The following is a 14,886-nucleotide window of genomic DNA, read 5'->3' on the forward strand; positions in this document are numbered from 1 at the left end:
ACTTGAATACTCAAAATAATCAGGAGATAGTACAATTAAAAAAAAATATATAGTCTGCCTGTGATAAATAGAGATGTTGTAAATGATTGAAACAATGCAAAGTTTGATATTCAGCTAGGATTTTACAAAGCTTCTAACTGATTCACATTTGTGATATTCCCTGTAGATATAAACAAAATGCATACTTGGTGTTTAAACCTCCACACACACGCTCAGACATGGGTATATTTTGCATTTGCTGATGATTATATAATTTCAACACAACTCCTCAGACACTGAAGCAGTCCATTTTCAAATGCAACAAGATCTGGAAATATCCAGGCTTGGCTGACAAGTGGCAAGTAACATTTATGCCACACGAATGCCAGGCAATGATCATCTCCAATAAAAGATTATCTAACCACTGCCCGTTGACATTCAATGGTATTACCATCATTGAATCTCTTATTATCAACATTTATGAGGTTACCATTGACCAATGAGGTTACTCAATTGGGTTTGCCATACAAATGCAGTGCGTACAAGAGTGGGTCAGAGGCAAGGAATAATATAGTGAGTAACTCACCTCCTGACTCCCCAAGGCACAAATCAGAAGTGTAATAAAATACTCCCCACTTGTCTGAATGGGTGCAGCTCCAACAACACTTGAAATTTAACTGCATCCAGGACAAAGCATCCTGTTTGATTGGCTCCACATCTACAAACAGCCACTCCCTCCCCCATCAATGCTCAGTACACAATGCTGCTACTATCTACAAAATGCACTGCAGCAATTTGCCAAAAATCCTTGGACAGCACCTTCCAAACTCTCAACTTCTTGCATCTAGAAGGGCAAGGGCAGCAGAGACATGAGAACACCACCACCTGCAAGTTCCCCACCAAGCCATTCATCATCCAAACATGGAAATATATTGCTGTTCCTTCAAAGATCATGGGTCAAAATCCTGGAATTGTCTCCCCAATGGCATTATGGGTCAACCTACAGCACATAAATTGCAGTGTTTCAAGAAGGGCAGCTCACCACCACCCTCTCAAGGGCAATGAGGGAGAGGCCAAAAATGCTAGCCAGCCAGCAACTCCTACATCCCAAAAAGGAATAGAAAAACCTACACTTTTTTGCACTGCAAAAAGGGATCAACTGTAATACCTCCATGAATCAAAACCTTGCTATCCAGTGTAAGTTTACACTAATCTTTATTGTTATGAAGTTGAAGGTGTGTACTGTACCTTTAAGAGAGTCTGAATGCTGTTCTGAACTGAGAGTACAAGCATCTCTGTATGTGACTAGGTGGCAGTCGCAGAGTGTACTGCAAAATTGAAAATATGTAACATTTGGCTGTGAAATGGATACCTGAGTTTTGGTTTCTGTTTTGACAACAATTTGAATTTAACCAATCAGTTTAAATTATGCCCCAGGATACCAAAACCTAATAGAGTTTGGTTTGATGTTAGCAAAACAATAAATTCAATGAGACAATCTGATGTTGGGGGGTATAAAATACAGACATTTAGAAATTTGGTCAGAGAGCAACTGCCATTGCGACAGAAGTGCAGGGAGAGCTTACAACATGCTCTTCAGGAAATTAGGAAATACTCTCTCTCAAAGGTACTTTCTTCATATGAAACATACTCAGTTTAAAAAAAAGATGACAACCCAGGGAGATCTTCAGCCAGAAGAAGAAAGACACAGAAGATGACAACGGAATTTTGAAATTAAGTTGATGTCATTTTAATAAGTGTCTTATTGGAACAGCATGTTGTTACAGAGTTGGAGGTAGATAGTAAGCAGTTAAGAGAAAGCAGGCCTTAGAGTTATGAACAGTTGTTGTTTCATGTTCACTTTTAAAGTTTTAAAAACAACTTGATGTTATTTTCTTTAAATAGTGGAATTTGGGAGTTCTCTGTCACTCATATTTTAACAGATTACGAGGCGAGGCAAGCTTTTATGGTGTTTGGGTTTAAGTAACAGAGTAAACTCCATGTCTTAACATTATCCCTACTCTGAATTTTGATCAAAGTTGGAAAATTCCATTCATATTTTCGAAAAATAACTACAGCTGTAAGTCGTACCCATCAAAAAGTAAAAGAGAATGGAAATGCATTAGATTTTTGACTTTATATATAATGCTGTAAATAAAACAATACATTTTAAAAGATCATGCCTGGGTTGGGTGATGGTAAGAATGGTACACATCATGTAGTGGGAGGGGGAAGGAAAGCAAATTTTGGCTTTTGTGGGTAGGACTTCCTTTTTGTGATTACTAATGTAATATTACTGTACACTGAATAGAAGATGAGGGAGAAATTGTTACTCAGCAAATGCACAAGCAAGCATAATTATATCTAATCTAAAACAATCTAAGTTTGCACATTTTGCACAATAGCTAATGGGCTTGATTTCAACATAGTCAGTGGCAAAAGTGAAATTAGCCACCGTCTCAAAGAACTTGGGCATCACTACACCTCAGGCAAGGGGTGAGGTTGACAAGACAGGGCTTTCACAGTAACTTCAGAGTTGCAGGAATTGAACCTGTGCTGCTCGTATCATTCTGCTTTGCAAACCAGCCAACTGAGCTTATATTCAGAGTGTAAATTGTGATCCAAACAACGTCTTTCAATATGGTCCAACTTTGTGTTTCTATCATATTTATGTTGGTTGTTTTATTTAATTTTCAGATAATCGGATTGAACAGTACATTAGAAATTTGCTCAGTGTGCCAAATCAGCGGAAGACTGTTTCAGTTGTTCCAGGAGGCCTTACCCCTATTCAGGTTGAACTCGAGGAGATTGGATCCCAATTTGTCTGTATTATTAATTACAATATACAGGTGTATGGGCCATTTTATTCCGGCATTTTGCGAAAGCTTCTGTTCAATAATCTAGCATCGGCAGGTACTACAGCATCACATGCTCCTTGAGTGCAGAAGGTTAATAAAAGGAGCACACATGTTTTTGGTTTGTAGTGTTTGTTTTGTTTTTGTATTGCATCTTTGTACGTTGCCTGTGTAGAATAGTTTGTTCATCACTTAAATCTATTTGAATAATTGCGCATATATATATAAAATGTCAAAACCACCCAATTATACGAAGTTATTTAATATCACTTGAAGCTAAATTTATATTGCATTTTTACTAAATAATTGCGGCCTTGCTCAGTTTTTTTTAAATTGGCCGTCAGTTTTAATTGTCCTAATTTCAGAAATAAATTTAAGGGAATTATAAAATAGTTTAGTATTTTTCTATGAAGTGAGAATCAAAACATTTGAAAAGAAAAACGTGAATACTTTTATATAGGATGCCAACGTAAGAGAGAGTTTGCAAAGACTGAAGGTAAACCATTGAGTTTAATGTCTGCAGGAAAAAAAACAATGAATTCCGTTTCAGAATAGGTGAGGAACTTGATATCTTCAGCAACACCTTGCTGTGCAAACTGCATGTATTCATTGGCCCTCTAAGTAATATTTTGCTGTTCACTTTTCTGTATTTGGGTTTAATGGTGCTTCAGGAGCAATTCATGGATTTTACAATTAGTAGAAACATGAAGATAGCTTCAACATTGTTTTAAAATGTAGAACTAATTGTTTGTATTTTTATATGCATTTTATCTGTATGTTTAGTCTGGTTTTGCTGCATAAATTTTATTTTGTGTGTATATATAGTTTATGTTCCACTTACTTGGAACAGAATTGGTGATTTACAGCAGGTAGATTACTGCTCACCTTTGATGTAGATTATGTATTTTCTTCATTACAGGAGATTTAATCCATGCATGTCTTTTTTTTTGTTTTGCTTAACATTTAGACTTAAGCTTGTTGGAACAGTGTTTCAAAGCTGTATTTGTTAATCTCATTTCTGCTGCAGACTGCTGACTGTCACACTGGTGCTAAGTTTACTGTTAACTGACATGACTAGTCTGTTTTTAAAATCAAACAGTTTTTCTTGTTTTACAGTAGTATGTTTGTGGCCAATAACTTGCAAATTATACATACTGAAGTACTGTACTTTTTGTGAGGGACTAAGCAGTAGTAACATTGGCTATTGTTCATCTGTGACTCTCCTTGTGGAATATTCCCCACCAATGCAAAATGTGTCTTAATCATCACCCCATCCCATCACCACTTTCCATATGTTCACTAAACACTCGTAGTTCACTTAATTGTGGTCTTTACATTTTTTCAGAAATGGGTAGAAGATTCATGTCTAAAATCATTCACAGTTTTATTTTTCCTTTTTAGAATTTGCAGCTCAATTCAGCATCTCCCTATTTAATATAGGATAGATTTTCATCCTTACTATTTCGAACTTAAACCTCAGCTTGATGGCATGCAGAGAGAAAACCTGAATGTGCATAGTTACATGCTTAAAGTGGAGCAATTTAATTCAATTAGAACAGATTAAGATGGAATCCATTGTGGGCATATCTTGTAACCACATTTTTTCTTCTACCCTAAATCTATACCATTATTTCTTGGATTGAACAGAATTTAAGAAACATGACGAGCTTCTGTTGTTGTGTGGAATGAACAATAGAAATGGCCCAAATTATATTTTATCAAGCCACATATTCACTTCAGAAGTGGTCAATACCCCATACAGGGTTTATCAGTTACTGTACTGGCATTCATTTGAGGCTGAGGTAGGTGCAAACCCCTAGACAAAGGTATTAATTTAAACTGGTAGGGTGGGTACCTAAGTCGTCTTCAGTACATTTGCAGAGGAAAAAAAGTTGCTAATGGTCAGGTTGAAAGCAACTTTTAAAATATTTTCAAAAATGGGATGGAAAGTGACAGTGTTGTTATACTATTTGCTGTCCTTAAAAGCTCACCTTAATTCTTCATTGTTGACGTGTATAAAAATTTATATGAAGTATGAAGTTTTATATTTAATAAAATCTCAAATGAAGTCTGGTCTAAAATGTATTTTATTGCAAAATTTTATATTTAACGATCTTGAAAGCCATTGTTTTGAATTTAGTGATGGCAGAGAACATGTAGTAACTTGTGAATTTGACTTCTGCATCACATCTTTAATTTTTAATGAGCATTAATATCATTTCTGATCTTTGGCTACAAAGTAGTTTAACAATATTGTATAAAGTATTCGCTGTCATAATGTAGTAAATGTGGCTTCCTATTTGCACAGACTAGGGATCTCAAACTACAATGTGTTAGTTACCAGATAATCTATCGCAATAAATAGTCAAAATATTTGTTAACATTTTGTAACACATACTGGGAGTCATCTTTACTAATAAAATTAGACTAAAGGACCCAACTCCACTCTTAAGTTACCTAAATTGGTAAAAGTCATTGCTCAACTATCTTGTGTCTAGGAAATATTCTTGCTTAATCTTAAAAAAAATGTCAGTGGGACCTGAATTTTGTAGAAGTGGGGGGACATATTCCCTTCTCTTTTAAACATAAACCTAACCTCTATCCCATTGAAAAAGTCAGTAGGCTCAAGACAGACTTAAGTGGCCACACAATACAGATAATATTGTTTGCAGACTTAATGAACTGAGGGTGGAATCGTTGTTCCTCAGGGACAGTATTTCCCACCATCTAGCTGCTTGCCAAACTGTTTGGCTCTCGGATGAGGCAAACTCCGTTTTAGCAGCAGCCAATACCACAAACAGCCCCAATGAAGAGAGGATCTATGCATATATAATGTACATGTCACTGTAATCTTTGGTCAGGAAGCAATTAGGGAGGGGAGCTTCAGTTGTCTGGGTCTGGAGGGTATTGGGGGAACGATCATTATGGGGAGGGGGGAGGGTGCGCCCAATGGGCACAAAGTACCTATCCAAAGCAGTTACCGTTATTTGCACTTTTTAACCCGAGGCTATGAACGTCGAGCTGGCCTTCTTCATTTTGCCTTCCCCAGCACTCACTGTTGCAGCAGAAGGAGAAACCGGCCTAAGGTTGCGCAAACTGGATGATGCCTTGTGTGGCCATCAAAGTGTTGGGCTGGACTTAGGTTAAGATTGGCAGGAAGGCAGTAGGCTGACCACCCATTCTATTTATGTGTCATCCTCCATGTAAACACTGCTTTGGGAAACAGTACAATTCCCCCAAATAACATTGTGAAGTATAGGTAGTTGCATTTGAGTGAAATCTCATTGAATAGAAAATCGCTTAATAGAAATAATGGGACCTAAGAGAAAAGTGGCACTGGGGCAGACGAGCAAGAAATATCACTCGCGTTCACTCAAAAATCACCCAAAAGCCTAACACAAAGTATACCACAGCCTGAATGAAGATTTTAAATCCTATTTATTAACAAAAGTAAATTTAACACAGTACATTGAAAAAATATTGTCAATGCAGGGACAGAGAGTCATTGCAAACGTGGATGGCTGTGGTTGATTGTCTTCTGACTGTTTCTTGGGGGTTGGTTTACATTGTGTGACGTACAGAGACAAAAACAAATTAGAAAGGCAAAAGATATGTTTAAGAGTAATGCAGTCCAGCAGGAATTATGCAGGGCTTATATAGGAATTATGCAAGAATATTCTTGTTTCAGAGGGAGAACAATGAACATTCATTATTTTAATTTTTGAGATTAAGCTGTTCAATATACTGTATCTCTCTCATGGTCTGACAGCAGCTGACATTGGCGCTTGTGTAAAACAGGCAGAACGAAACATGAGAAATAATTGCCACTGGAATAGTTGCAAACAGAGGTAAGCATTCTCGAAAATACCTTTCCATAAATTTTCAGCAATATTATAGCCAAATAGGAACCTGGGGGAGCTAGCCAATTGGACACAAAATGGGCTTGAATGTAGGAAACAGAGGGTAGTGATGAAGGGTTGTTTTTCAAACTGAAGGTCTGTGATCAGTAATGTACTACTAGGATTGATGTTTGCTCCACTGCTTTTTGTCATTTATTTCAATGATTTGGATGTGAATATAGGAGGGATGGTTAGTAAATTTGCAGATGACACCAACATTGGTGGTGTTAGTGGACAGTGAAGAAGGTTTTCTCAGAGTACAATGGGACCTTCCTCAAATGGGCCAATGGACCAGGAGTGCCAGATGGAGTTAAATGTAGATAAATATGAGGTGTTACATTTTGAAAAAGTAAGTCAAGCCGCAAGTTTATACACTTAATGGTGGGCCCCTGGGAGTATTGCTGAAAAAAGAGACTTAGGGGTGTAGGTGTATCGTTCTTTGAAAGTTGTTATGAAGATGTGGATGTACAGCACCTTTAAGAGAGTTAAAAGCTCGCAGAACTACCTGACTGCACCAAGTGTTCTGAATAAGATACAATGTAATGTGGTCCAGCAGCTAGGGTAGCTGGTTGCCTGCAGACAAAAACAAATTTGAATTAGGCCAATCAGTTTAAATTATACCTCCCAAAAATACCAAATTCCAATCAAGTTTGAATTTAGTATATTGACAATATTAAAAGCCAATGACATAATCTGATGCTTTGGGGGTAAAAGACTAGGAAAAATTGAACAGCTAGGGGAGAAATGTCGAAAGAAATGTAGGCTGTTAGTCAGAACTCTCTGAGGGGTACCTGTCTAGAGAAAGAGTTTGCACAGAGAAAACATCAACACTGGCCTGGAGAACAAATCTACAGAGGAAGATACAACAAGAAGATTCGACCGCTGGCTGGTTTTTAAATTTGAATTTTTGGTAAGTCTTCACCGGGGCTTTTATTGAACTAATATTATAGAAGGGAAAGAAAAAGATAGATTAGAGGAAAGAGTTATAAATAGTTATTTGTTAATTATTCTCTGTTATACTTTAAGAAATAAAGTTGTTCATTTTTCGGATTTTCACAGATAAATCTTTTCCGTGTTGCTGGTTTAAATTAAGCAGGAGAATTTACCCGTGTCTTAAAAGTTTGGGGGCTTGTCATCTGGATTTGAACTGGTTTAGACAGATTTGAATAGATTTGGGGGTATGAAAAATCCCAGCATATTTAAACACTTGCGGCTAGTGTCCAAGATCTTTAAATAAAATGTAGGTGAGGCAATTTGTTTAATTTCAGTGGTTGATTAAATTGAAAGTGAGAGAAATGGGTCTTAAAATTGCTAAAGTAGTTCTGGGATTTGAATATGATTCTCAAATTTGCAAAGGAAGTTTAGAAGGAAAGAAAAACTTTTAGAATTAGGAAATAAGTTAGATTTGGGTTTAACCAAGCACAAAAGTAAATCTGAAATTGTAAGAGAATTACTCAAACACTTAGGTGTGTCAGAGGAACAGACATGTTCAGTAGAGGTAGAAAAATTTAAATTACAATTGAGGAAAGTGCAGTTAGAAGATAAACAGAGAGAGAGAGGGAGGGAGAGGAAAAAGAGAGAAGCTTCTTAGCTGAGAAGAGAGGGAGAGAGAAAGACAGAGAGGAAAAGGAAAGAAGGTTCTTATCAGAGCAGAAAGAGAGAATTTGAACTTGAGAAGTTGCAACTGAGTCAGCAAAGTCAAGTTAACAGGATGGAGATTAAAAGAGAAGGCAGTGATATATACAAATATATCAAAACTCTGCCACATTTCAGTGAGAAAGATGTTGAAGCCTTCTTAATTTCATTAGAAAAATTGACTGGGCAGATGGAGTAGTCTGAGGATTTATGGGTAATGCTAGTTCACACTAAACTGGTAGGCAGAGCTAGTGAGGTATTTGCCACTATGTCAGATGAGGGGTCACAAGATTAGGAAGAGGTTAAACAGGCTATTTTAAGTGCTTATGAGCTGGTACGAGAAGCATATAGACAGTGGTTCAGAAACATTATGAAGGAACCAGGTCAGACTTACGCTGAGTTCGAAAGAATTAAACACAGTCATTTTGATAGATTGGTGCATGCTTTGAAAATCGATAGGACCATTAAGAATCTGAGAGATTATTCTGCTGGAGGAGTTTAAAAACTCACTTCCAGAGATGGTAAGATTTCAGGAACAGAAAGTTCAGGAAGTGAGAAGGGCAGCAGAATTAGCAGATGAATACATGTTGGTGCATAAGACAAGCTTCCGGCCAGAATTTTGTCCTCTGAAGGATAGAAGTTGGGAGAAGGGGACATCTTATGTTATGAAACCAAGAATAGAGAGCACTGATAAGAATTTACCACAGGATTAAAAAAAAGCCCAAAAAAATGGAAAGAAGGTGAAAGACCTCAGGTATTTCCACTGTGGTAAAGTGGGACATGTAAAATCACAGTGCTGGTCATTAAAGAAAGGCACTGTGGAAAAAGATGTGGTAAAAGAAGCTAAGCCAGTAGCATTAGTGAAGTTAGTAAAGGAGACCCCAACAAGAGCTGAGGAGCTGCAGGAGAGTGCGCAGCCTAGGCAGGGGCTGAGTATGGAGTTAGTAGCAGATTTCATGAAAGAATTCACACCTGTCGGAAAAGTTTACTCGGAAAGAACAAGGACAGACGGACAAGAAGTTATAATTTTGAGATATTCAGGATCTAAACAGTTGCTGATAGTAAGGGATGAGCGAATATGCACTCTCTCTGATGTGTTACCTGAGAGTGTGGTAATTTATGGAATAGATAGATAGAAATTTAGCGTTCCCCTATGTAAGATCAGGTTGGAGTGCCAACTCAAGACTGGGGAAGTTACACTGGGAGAGATTGACAGTGTGTCAGTTTGAGGAATTCAGTTTGTTTTGGGAATGATTTGGCAGAATCCAAGGTGGGAGTGACATCCCTAGTTGTGGAGAAGAAACTGAGGAGTTAAAACAGAAATATCCTGGTATTTTCCCAGACTGTGTAGTAACCAGATCCCACTATAATAAGTCACAGCACGAAGTGAAAAGTAAAGAGAAAGATGAAGGAGTTGAGGTTTAGTTAGTGGACTCCCTGTTTGACATAATGGTGGAGGAAAAGTCTGAACAGGCAGAGGGTCAGATAGAAGTGTTTACTCGTGAAAGGTGAAGAGACTTGCAACAGCAACACAAAATGATAAAAGATATATATGTGGATGTGTACTCCAAAAAGGAGGCAGAGAATATTCCGGAGGGTTTTGATCTGAAAGATAGAATCCCAAGGCAGAAATGGAGACTACAGCAGGTTAGTGCAGAAGAGAAATGGGCCAAAGTGCACCAGATTGTGATGCCGGTAGCATGCAGACAGGAGGTGTGACAGGTAGCACATGAACTACCTCCCCTCCGATACATAATCTAAGTGTGAGATCTCGGACTTTGGTCTTGTCAATTTTTCTTTAATTTCAAAGGGCCTCTCTCACATTAACTCAAAAGAAGTGAATAGAGTAGATTCGTTTGGGGAATGTCTAATGGCAAACAATATGAATGGGATACCTTTATTCCAATCATTTGGATAATCCTGACAGTATGCTCTCAAGATGGTCTTCAAAGTCTGATGCCACCTTTCTAAAGCTGCCTGGTATTCAGGATGATATGCACTGGATTGAACATGTTGTATACCCTAAGCTATCCATAACCTCCTTATATAGCCTAGCAGTAAAATTTGACCCTTGGTCCAACTGAATCTTTCTGGGTAGCCCGTACCGTGTGAAGAAAGCTACTAACTCTTCTGGTACACTTTTTGCCTTGATACTCCGTAATGGAATTGCCTCTGGAAATTTGATAGACACAGCCATTACGGTTAACAAGTACCGGTTCACACATTTATTTCTCAGGAGGGGACCTACACAATCAGTTATAACCCATGTGAAAGGTTCTTCAAATGCGGGATTTGGCAACAAAGCTGCTGGTTTTAATTACCGCCTGGGGCTTACCTACCATTTGGCATGTATGACATGTTTGGCAAAAGTTAATCACATCCCTGTGCATTCCATGCCAATAAAGATTTTTTTGTACCTTAGCCTGAGTCTTTTGTACCCCAAGGACCCAGCAGCACAGGCAATTCTCACAGAGCATAACAGTGTGTTCACCAGTTACAAATATGACAATGGTTGTATAGAGGGCAAGAGAGTGATAAATGGACCAGACCCAAAGTCACACTTTCCCCAAAGGGAAGGTGGCCAAGGTCACCAACACTTCATCAATATGGCTGGTTAAGAAACCAGATGGCCCACCATCAATTACAGGAAACTATATAAAATCACCCGAATTGTGGTACCAACAGTTGCAACCAGCTCCAAAACCATGATGAGGCAGGTCTCACGGGCAAAACATTTCACCAGACTGGATGTTAGTAATGGACTTTGGTGGAGGAGATGACAGACCAATGTTGCCAATACAAATTTGCCTTCACATTTCAGGGCCAGCAATACACTTGGACTTGTTTGCCTCAGGGTTTTCACAATTCTCCATCAATGTTTCATCAGAGGCTAATCACAGGGCTAGAGAAGTTTTCCCAAACTTTGGTATAGTACGTGGATGATCTCCACCTGCAGACAAGAAACAAGGACTGAATGTTTGATACTGTTAAAGGAACAGTTAACCCTCCCCAACACCCTTTCACTAAAAGTTAACTCCAAGAACAAGTATGAGATCTGGGAACTGTGATAGCTCAGGGGAAATGCAAGTTAGAAGGCAAGCCCATTGAGGCCATTGCCTATTTGCCCCTCCCCAGGGAAAGTGAAGTCATTGCATTTGTTTCTGGGCTTACTGGGAAACTGTCGGAACTATTTTGATAAAGCTGCCCAATTTTCTGGCCTCCTTAAAAAGAAATGCCCCATGAGAATGGACTGAACAGCACATAGATGCTATTGCTGAATTACAGCAGTCCCTAGCAGAGGCCCCTGCACTACAGATACATGACCCAGAACTTCCCTTTGCTTTGAAAGTTGCAGCTATGGATGGCAGACTGGCAGCTGTACTTCGCCAAGAACAACACAATAAACTCGAACTGGTAGCCATGCCTGTTGGAATCTTTCACCGGTACAGCAGGGCTTCTCCATGTGCTAGCTGTGTTTTGGGAAGTACAACATTTTGACTACATAATCAGCTTGAAGTCCCTAACCATCCTGATGAATACCCAATTCAACTTATGCTGGATGGCAGGGTTAAAGACAGTATGCTCAGGTAAAACTGCAAAGCGCACAGGACCCTTATGTTACAGGATCACAATATTGTGGTCCTGTAACAAAGTATCCACCATCCTAGTCAACAATTTGAGTTATGGAGAACGCCATGAGTATCATGTAGTGGGACCAATGGACGTTTTGCTCTGAAACAAAATGGGAGAAGATCCAAGGGAACCTGGGGAGTAGAACAGTGACATTCTTCCCTCATCACCCCAGTAAGAATATGTGTAAATTGATCCTCTACAGTGAAGGATGGAGACTGAAAGACAGGATGTGGTAAATACATGGAGAACCACAGAGGCAAACCCCTAATAGAGTTGGCACTGAAGATCTGCAACAAAATGAGCTCTCAGGCTGCTGGAGCTTGTAGTTATAGCCTACGTGGTCAGCCACCCTGAAAACATTCCCCCACCAGCAGACATACACTCTAAACAGCAGTTATGTCTGCAATGGTTTAACTGCCTTCCTGTCACTATTTGAAGCTAGAGGATTCATCTTGGCAGGTGTGAAACCATTACCGTATGCCCCCCTGTTCAAATTTATTCTGCAAATTGCCCAAGACCACAAATACACAGTTTTTTAAGGTGACAGCCCACCATTGACCTTCCCCAAGTGGAAACATAAGGGGAGATGAATTGGCTAAGCAGGGTGCACTTGAAGGAGAACCAAGGCAGCCACCACCCATCTGTCCATTCCAGAATAAATAGATGCCGCCACTGTGAGTCAAACCAAGTTCTAAGACTGGTACAAGCTCAGAGCAGTGATGCTGAGTTAAAGCAAGTACAGGAGATAATGATCCCTGCCTGGTATAGCAAGTGGTATAGCCTGGTATAACAAGTACAATATCAAGGATGGACCCTTTTTCAAAAATGGATGGTAAGCAGTACCAGTCCCGGACCAAAACAAGGGATTTAACAATGGCACAATGTTCAGGGATATCAAGGGACAGATGCCATGACTGACAGAATGAAGGGATTGTGTAGGTAGCCAAAAATGGGAAAAGACATAAAAAATTATGTTCAGAATAATGTCATCTGTGTCCAGAACAATTGAGAAAGTATGCTAATGAAGGAGGGTTCAGATGGGTAAGTAACCAGATGGTGAACATACCTTCAAATAATCTACGCTGGCCAACTATCACCCTATAAATGGAGATCTAAGTATATCCTGGTCATTGGGGGTATTTTTAGCAAATGGGTCAAGGCATTCCCCACTCGAATAAACACTGCAAAAGCAACAGTGGACATTAATTCAACACCGTTTCACTAGATACCGCTGTGCAGATTTGGACCAGGGAGCCTATTTCACAGCCCAGGTAATGCAGGCAGTGATGACTATATTTGGTGTTAGCCAAAGGTTCCACATCACCTACCATTCTCAATCCAGCAGGATTGTAGAGAGATTGAATTGCGCTCGCAAAGAGATGCTGTGAAAGGTCATCCAGAAAAACAACTCAACCTGGAACATAGTTTTACACTTAGACCTTACACTCACTTGGATTCACCCCTCACATTCTAATGACCAGATGCCCATGAGAGGTGTCAAAACCTTAATAGACTGGTTGCCATGAGAAAACTGTGAAAGTTCCATTAGAAAATATACAGGCTGCACACAAAACAGCTGCCATCAGAATGACAGAAAATGCCTTGTGTGGTTTCTGGATAAATATCGCTCTAAATTGTACTGTAGAAATCAAGAGCTTGAATACAGACATCACCAGGTAGCTATAGGGAGAAAGAAGAATACTGCGTCAGAGCTTTCCAAAAACACTTCCAGTATGGCACCTTCGCGTGTAACATCCAAAACACCACCTTTTGTCAAGTTCACACACATTTATTGGGGGGGGGGGGGATCTTTGTCTCAGACAAACTTTGGGGGTTATTAGGAAAATTACAACACTGGCTTTGAACTCTTACGAGAAAAATTACAGCAGGTCCAGACATGATTGGTAAATGCACTTAAAGGTTTTACCACCATTATTAAACGGACAGAGCAAATTCAAAAGGGTATTCGGGAAATCGACTATTTGATGGGATGGGTTCTGGGTCAGGGACTCAAACATGCAGATTTATCTGTCACAACTGGTTGTGTGTTCACCCTGTTTATTTTGATTTACCTCACTGTCCTCTCGGTTAAATTCGTCCACTGGAAGAAGGAACTCATAGAAACGAAATATGGACCCTATGCTCTTACAGCGGGAGCCAAGAAATGAATGAATCCGAACAACAACGCAAAAGGATTATGCAACTGTAGTACAGTATGAATTTTAAGCTATTGAGTGCTGCTAAAGAGACTTAGGGCAAACCGGTGTACGTAAATAATGGCTAATTCTCAATTTATGTATTAAATTATTTGCATATAATAGTGTTAAGCATATTGAGGTGCACAAGAAAGATAGTTGGTGTGTAGGTAATTGTCTATACACAGTGGGGTACCCAGATACTCAGTAGAGTTAGGCTATCCATCTGCTACATCGACCTGCGTGGAAAAGAGCCAGCCCAATGTCAGAGAGGGAGGAGATCCCAACGGCCCAACTCAAGCACATGGATCATTGAGGAACCGCCATGGGACATGAGGTCTCCCCCCAAAAAAACCAAACCCCAAATCCTCTTCTGGCCAAGGCAGTTGGTGCGCATGCGGGTGGAGGTCCGGGTCCCTCTGTATTGTGCCGCATTAAAACTGGACTTTCGCAAAGTGTGAGTGCGGAGCAGTGGATTGATTGTCAGTGTCACCAGCAAGGACATGTCTCCATGTGTTACCTGTCGGGCAGGTTCTCACCTGCGGCCTTCCTTCGGTGAGAGTGATTGGCAGCCTCGCGCTCTGTATACGGCCGTCTCCTGGCAACCGGGCGCCTCGCACTGATTGGGATCCTTCCGCCGCATACCCGGAGAATGGGGCGGCGGAGGGAGACTGATGGAGAAAGCTGAGT

At 39.7% G+C, this 14,886-nt stretch overlaps 1 protein-coding gene across 3 annotated transcripts in view; it reads left to right on the forward strand.

Moving 5' to 3' along the window:
* The window catches only part of LOC140466813 (T-complex protein 11-like protein 2), a 44,982-nt gene extending 40,080 nt beyond the window's left edge, over positions 1–4,902 (forward strand). For all 3 annotated transcript variants that reach the window (XM_072562463.1, XM_072562462.1, XM_072562464.1), the window contains one exon: positions 2,677–4,902. In XM_072562463.1, the coding sequence (XP_072418564.1) occupies positions 2,677–2,918 (242 nt within the window). In that variant the 3' untranslated portion in view covers positions 2,919–4,902. The remainder of the gene's footprint in view (positions 1–2,676) is intronic.
* Positions 4,903–14,886: the final 9,984 nt, after the last annotated feature.

This window comes from Chiloscyllium punctatum, chromosome 44 (assembly GCF_047496795.1).
Source record: "Chiloscyllium punctatum isolate Juve2018m chromosome 44, sChiPun1.3, whole genome shotgun sequence".
NCBI classification, from domain to species: domain Eukaryota; kingdom Metazoa; phylum Chordata; class Chondrichthyes; order Orectolobiformes; family Hemiscylliidae; genus Chiloscyllium; species Chiloscyllium punctatum.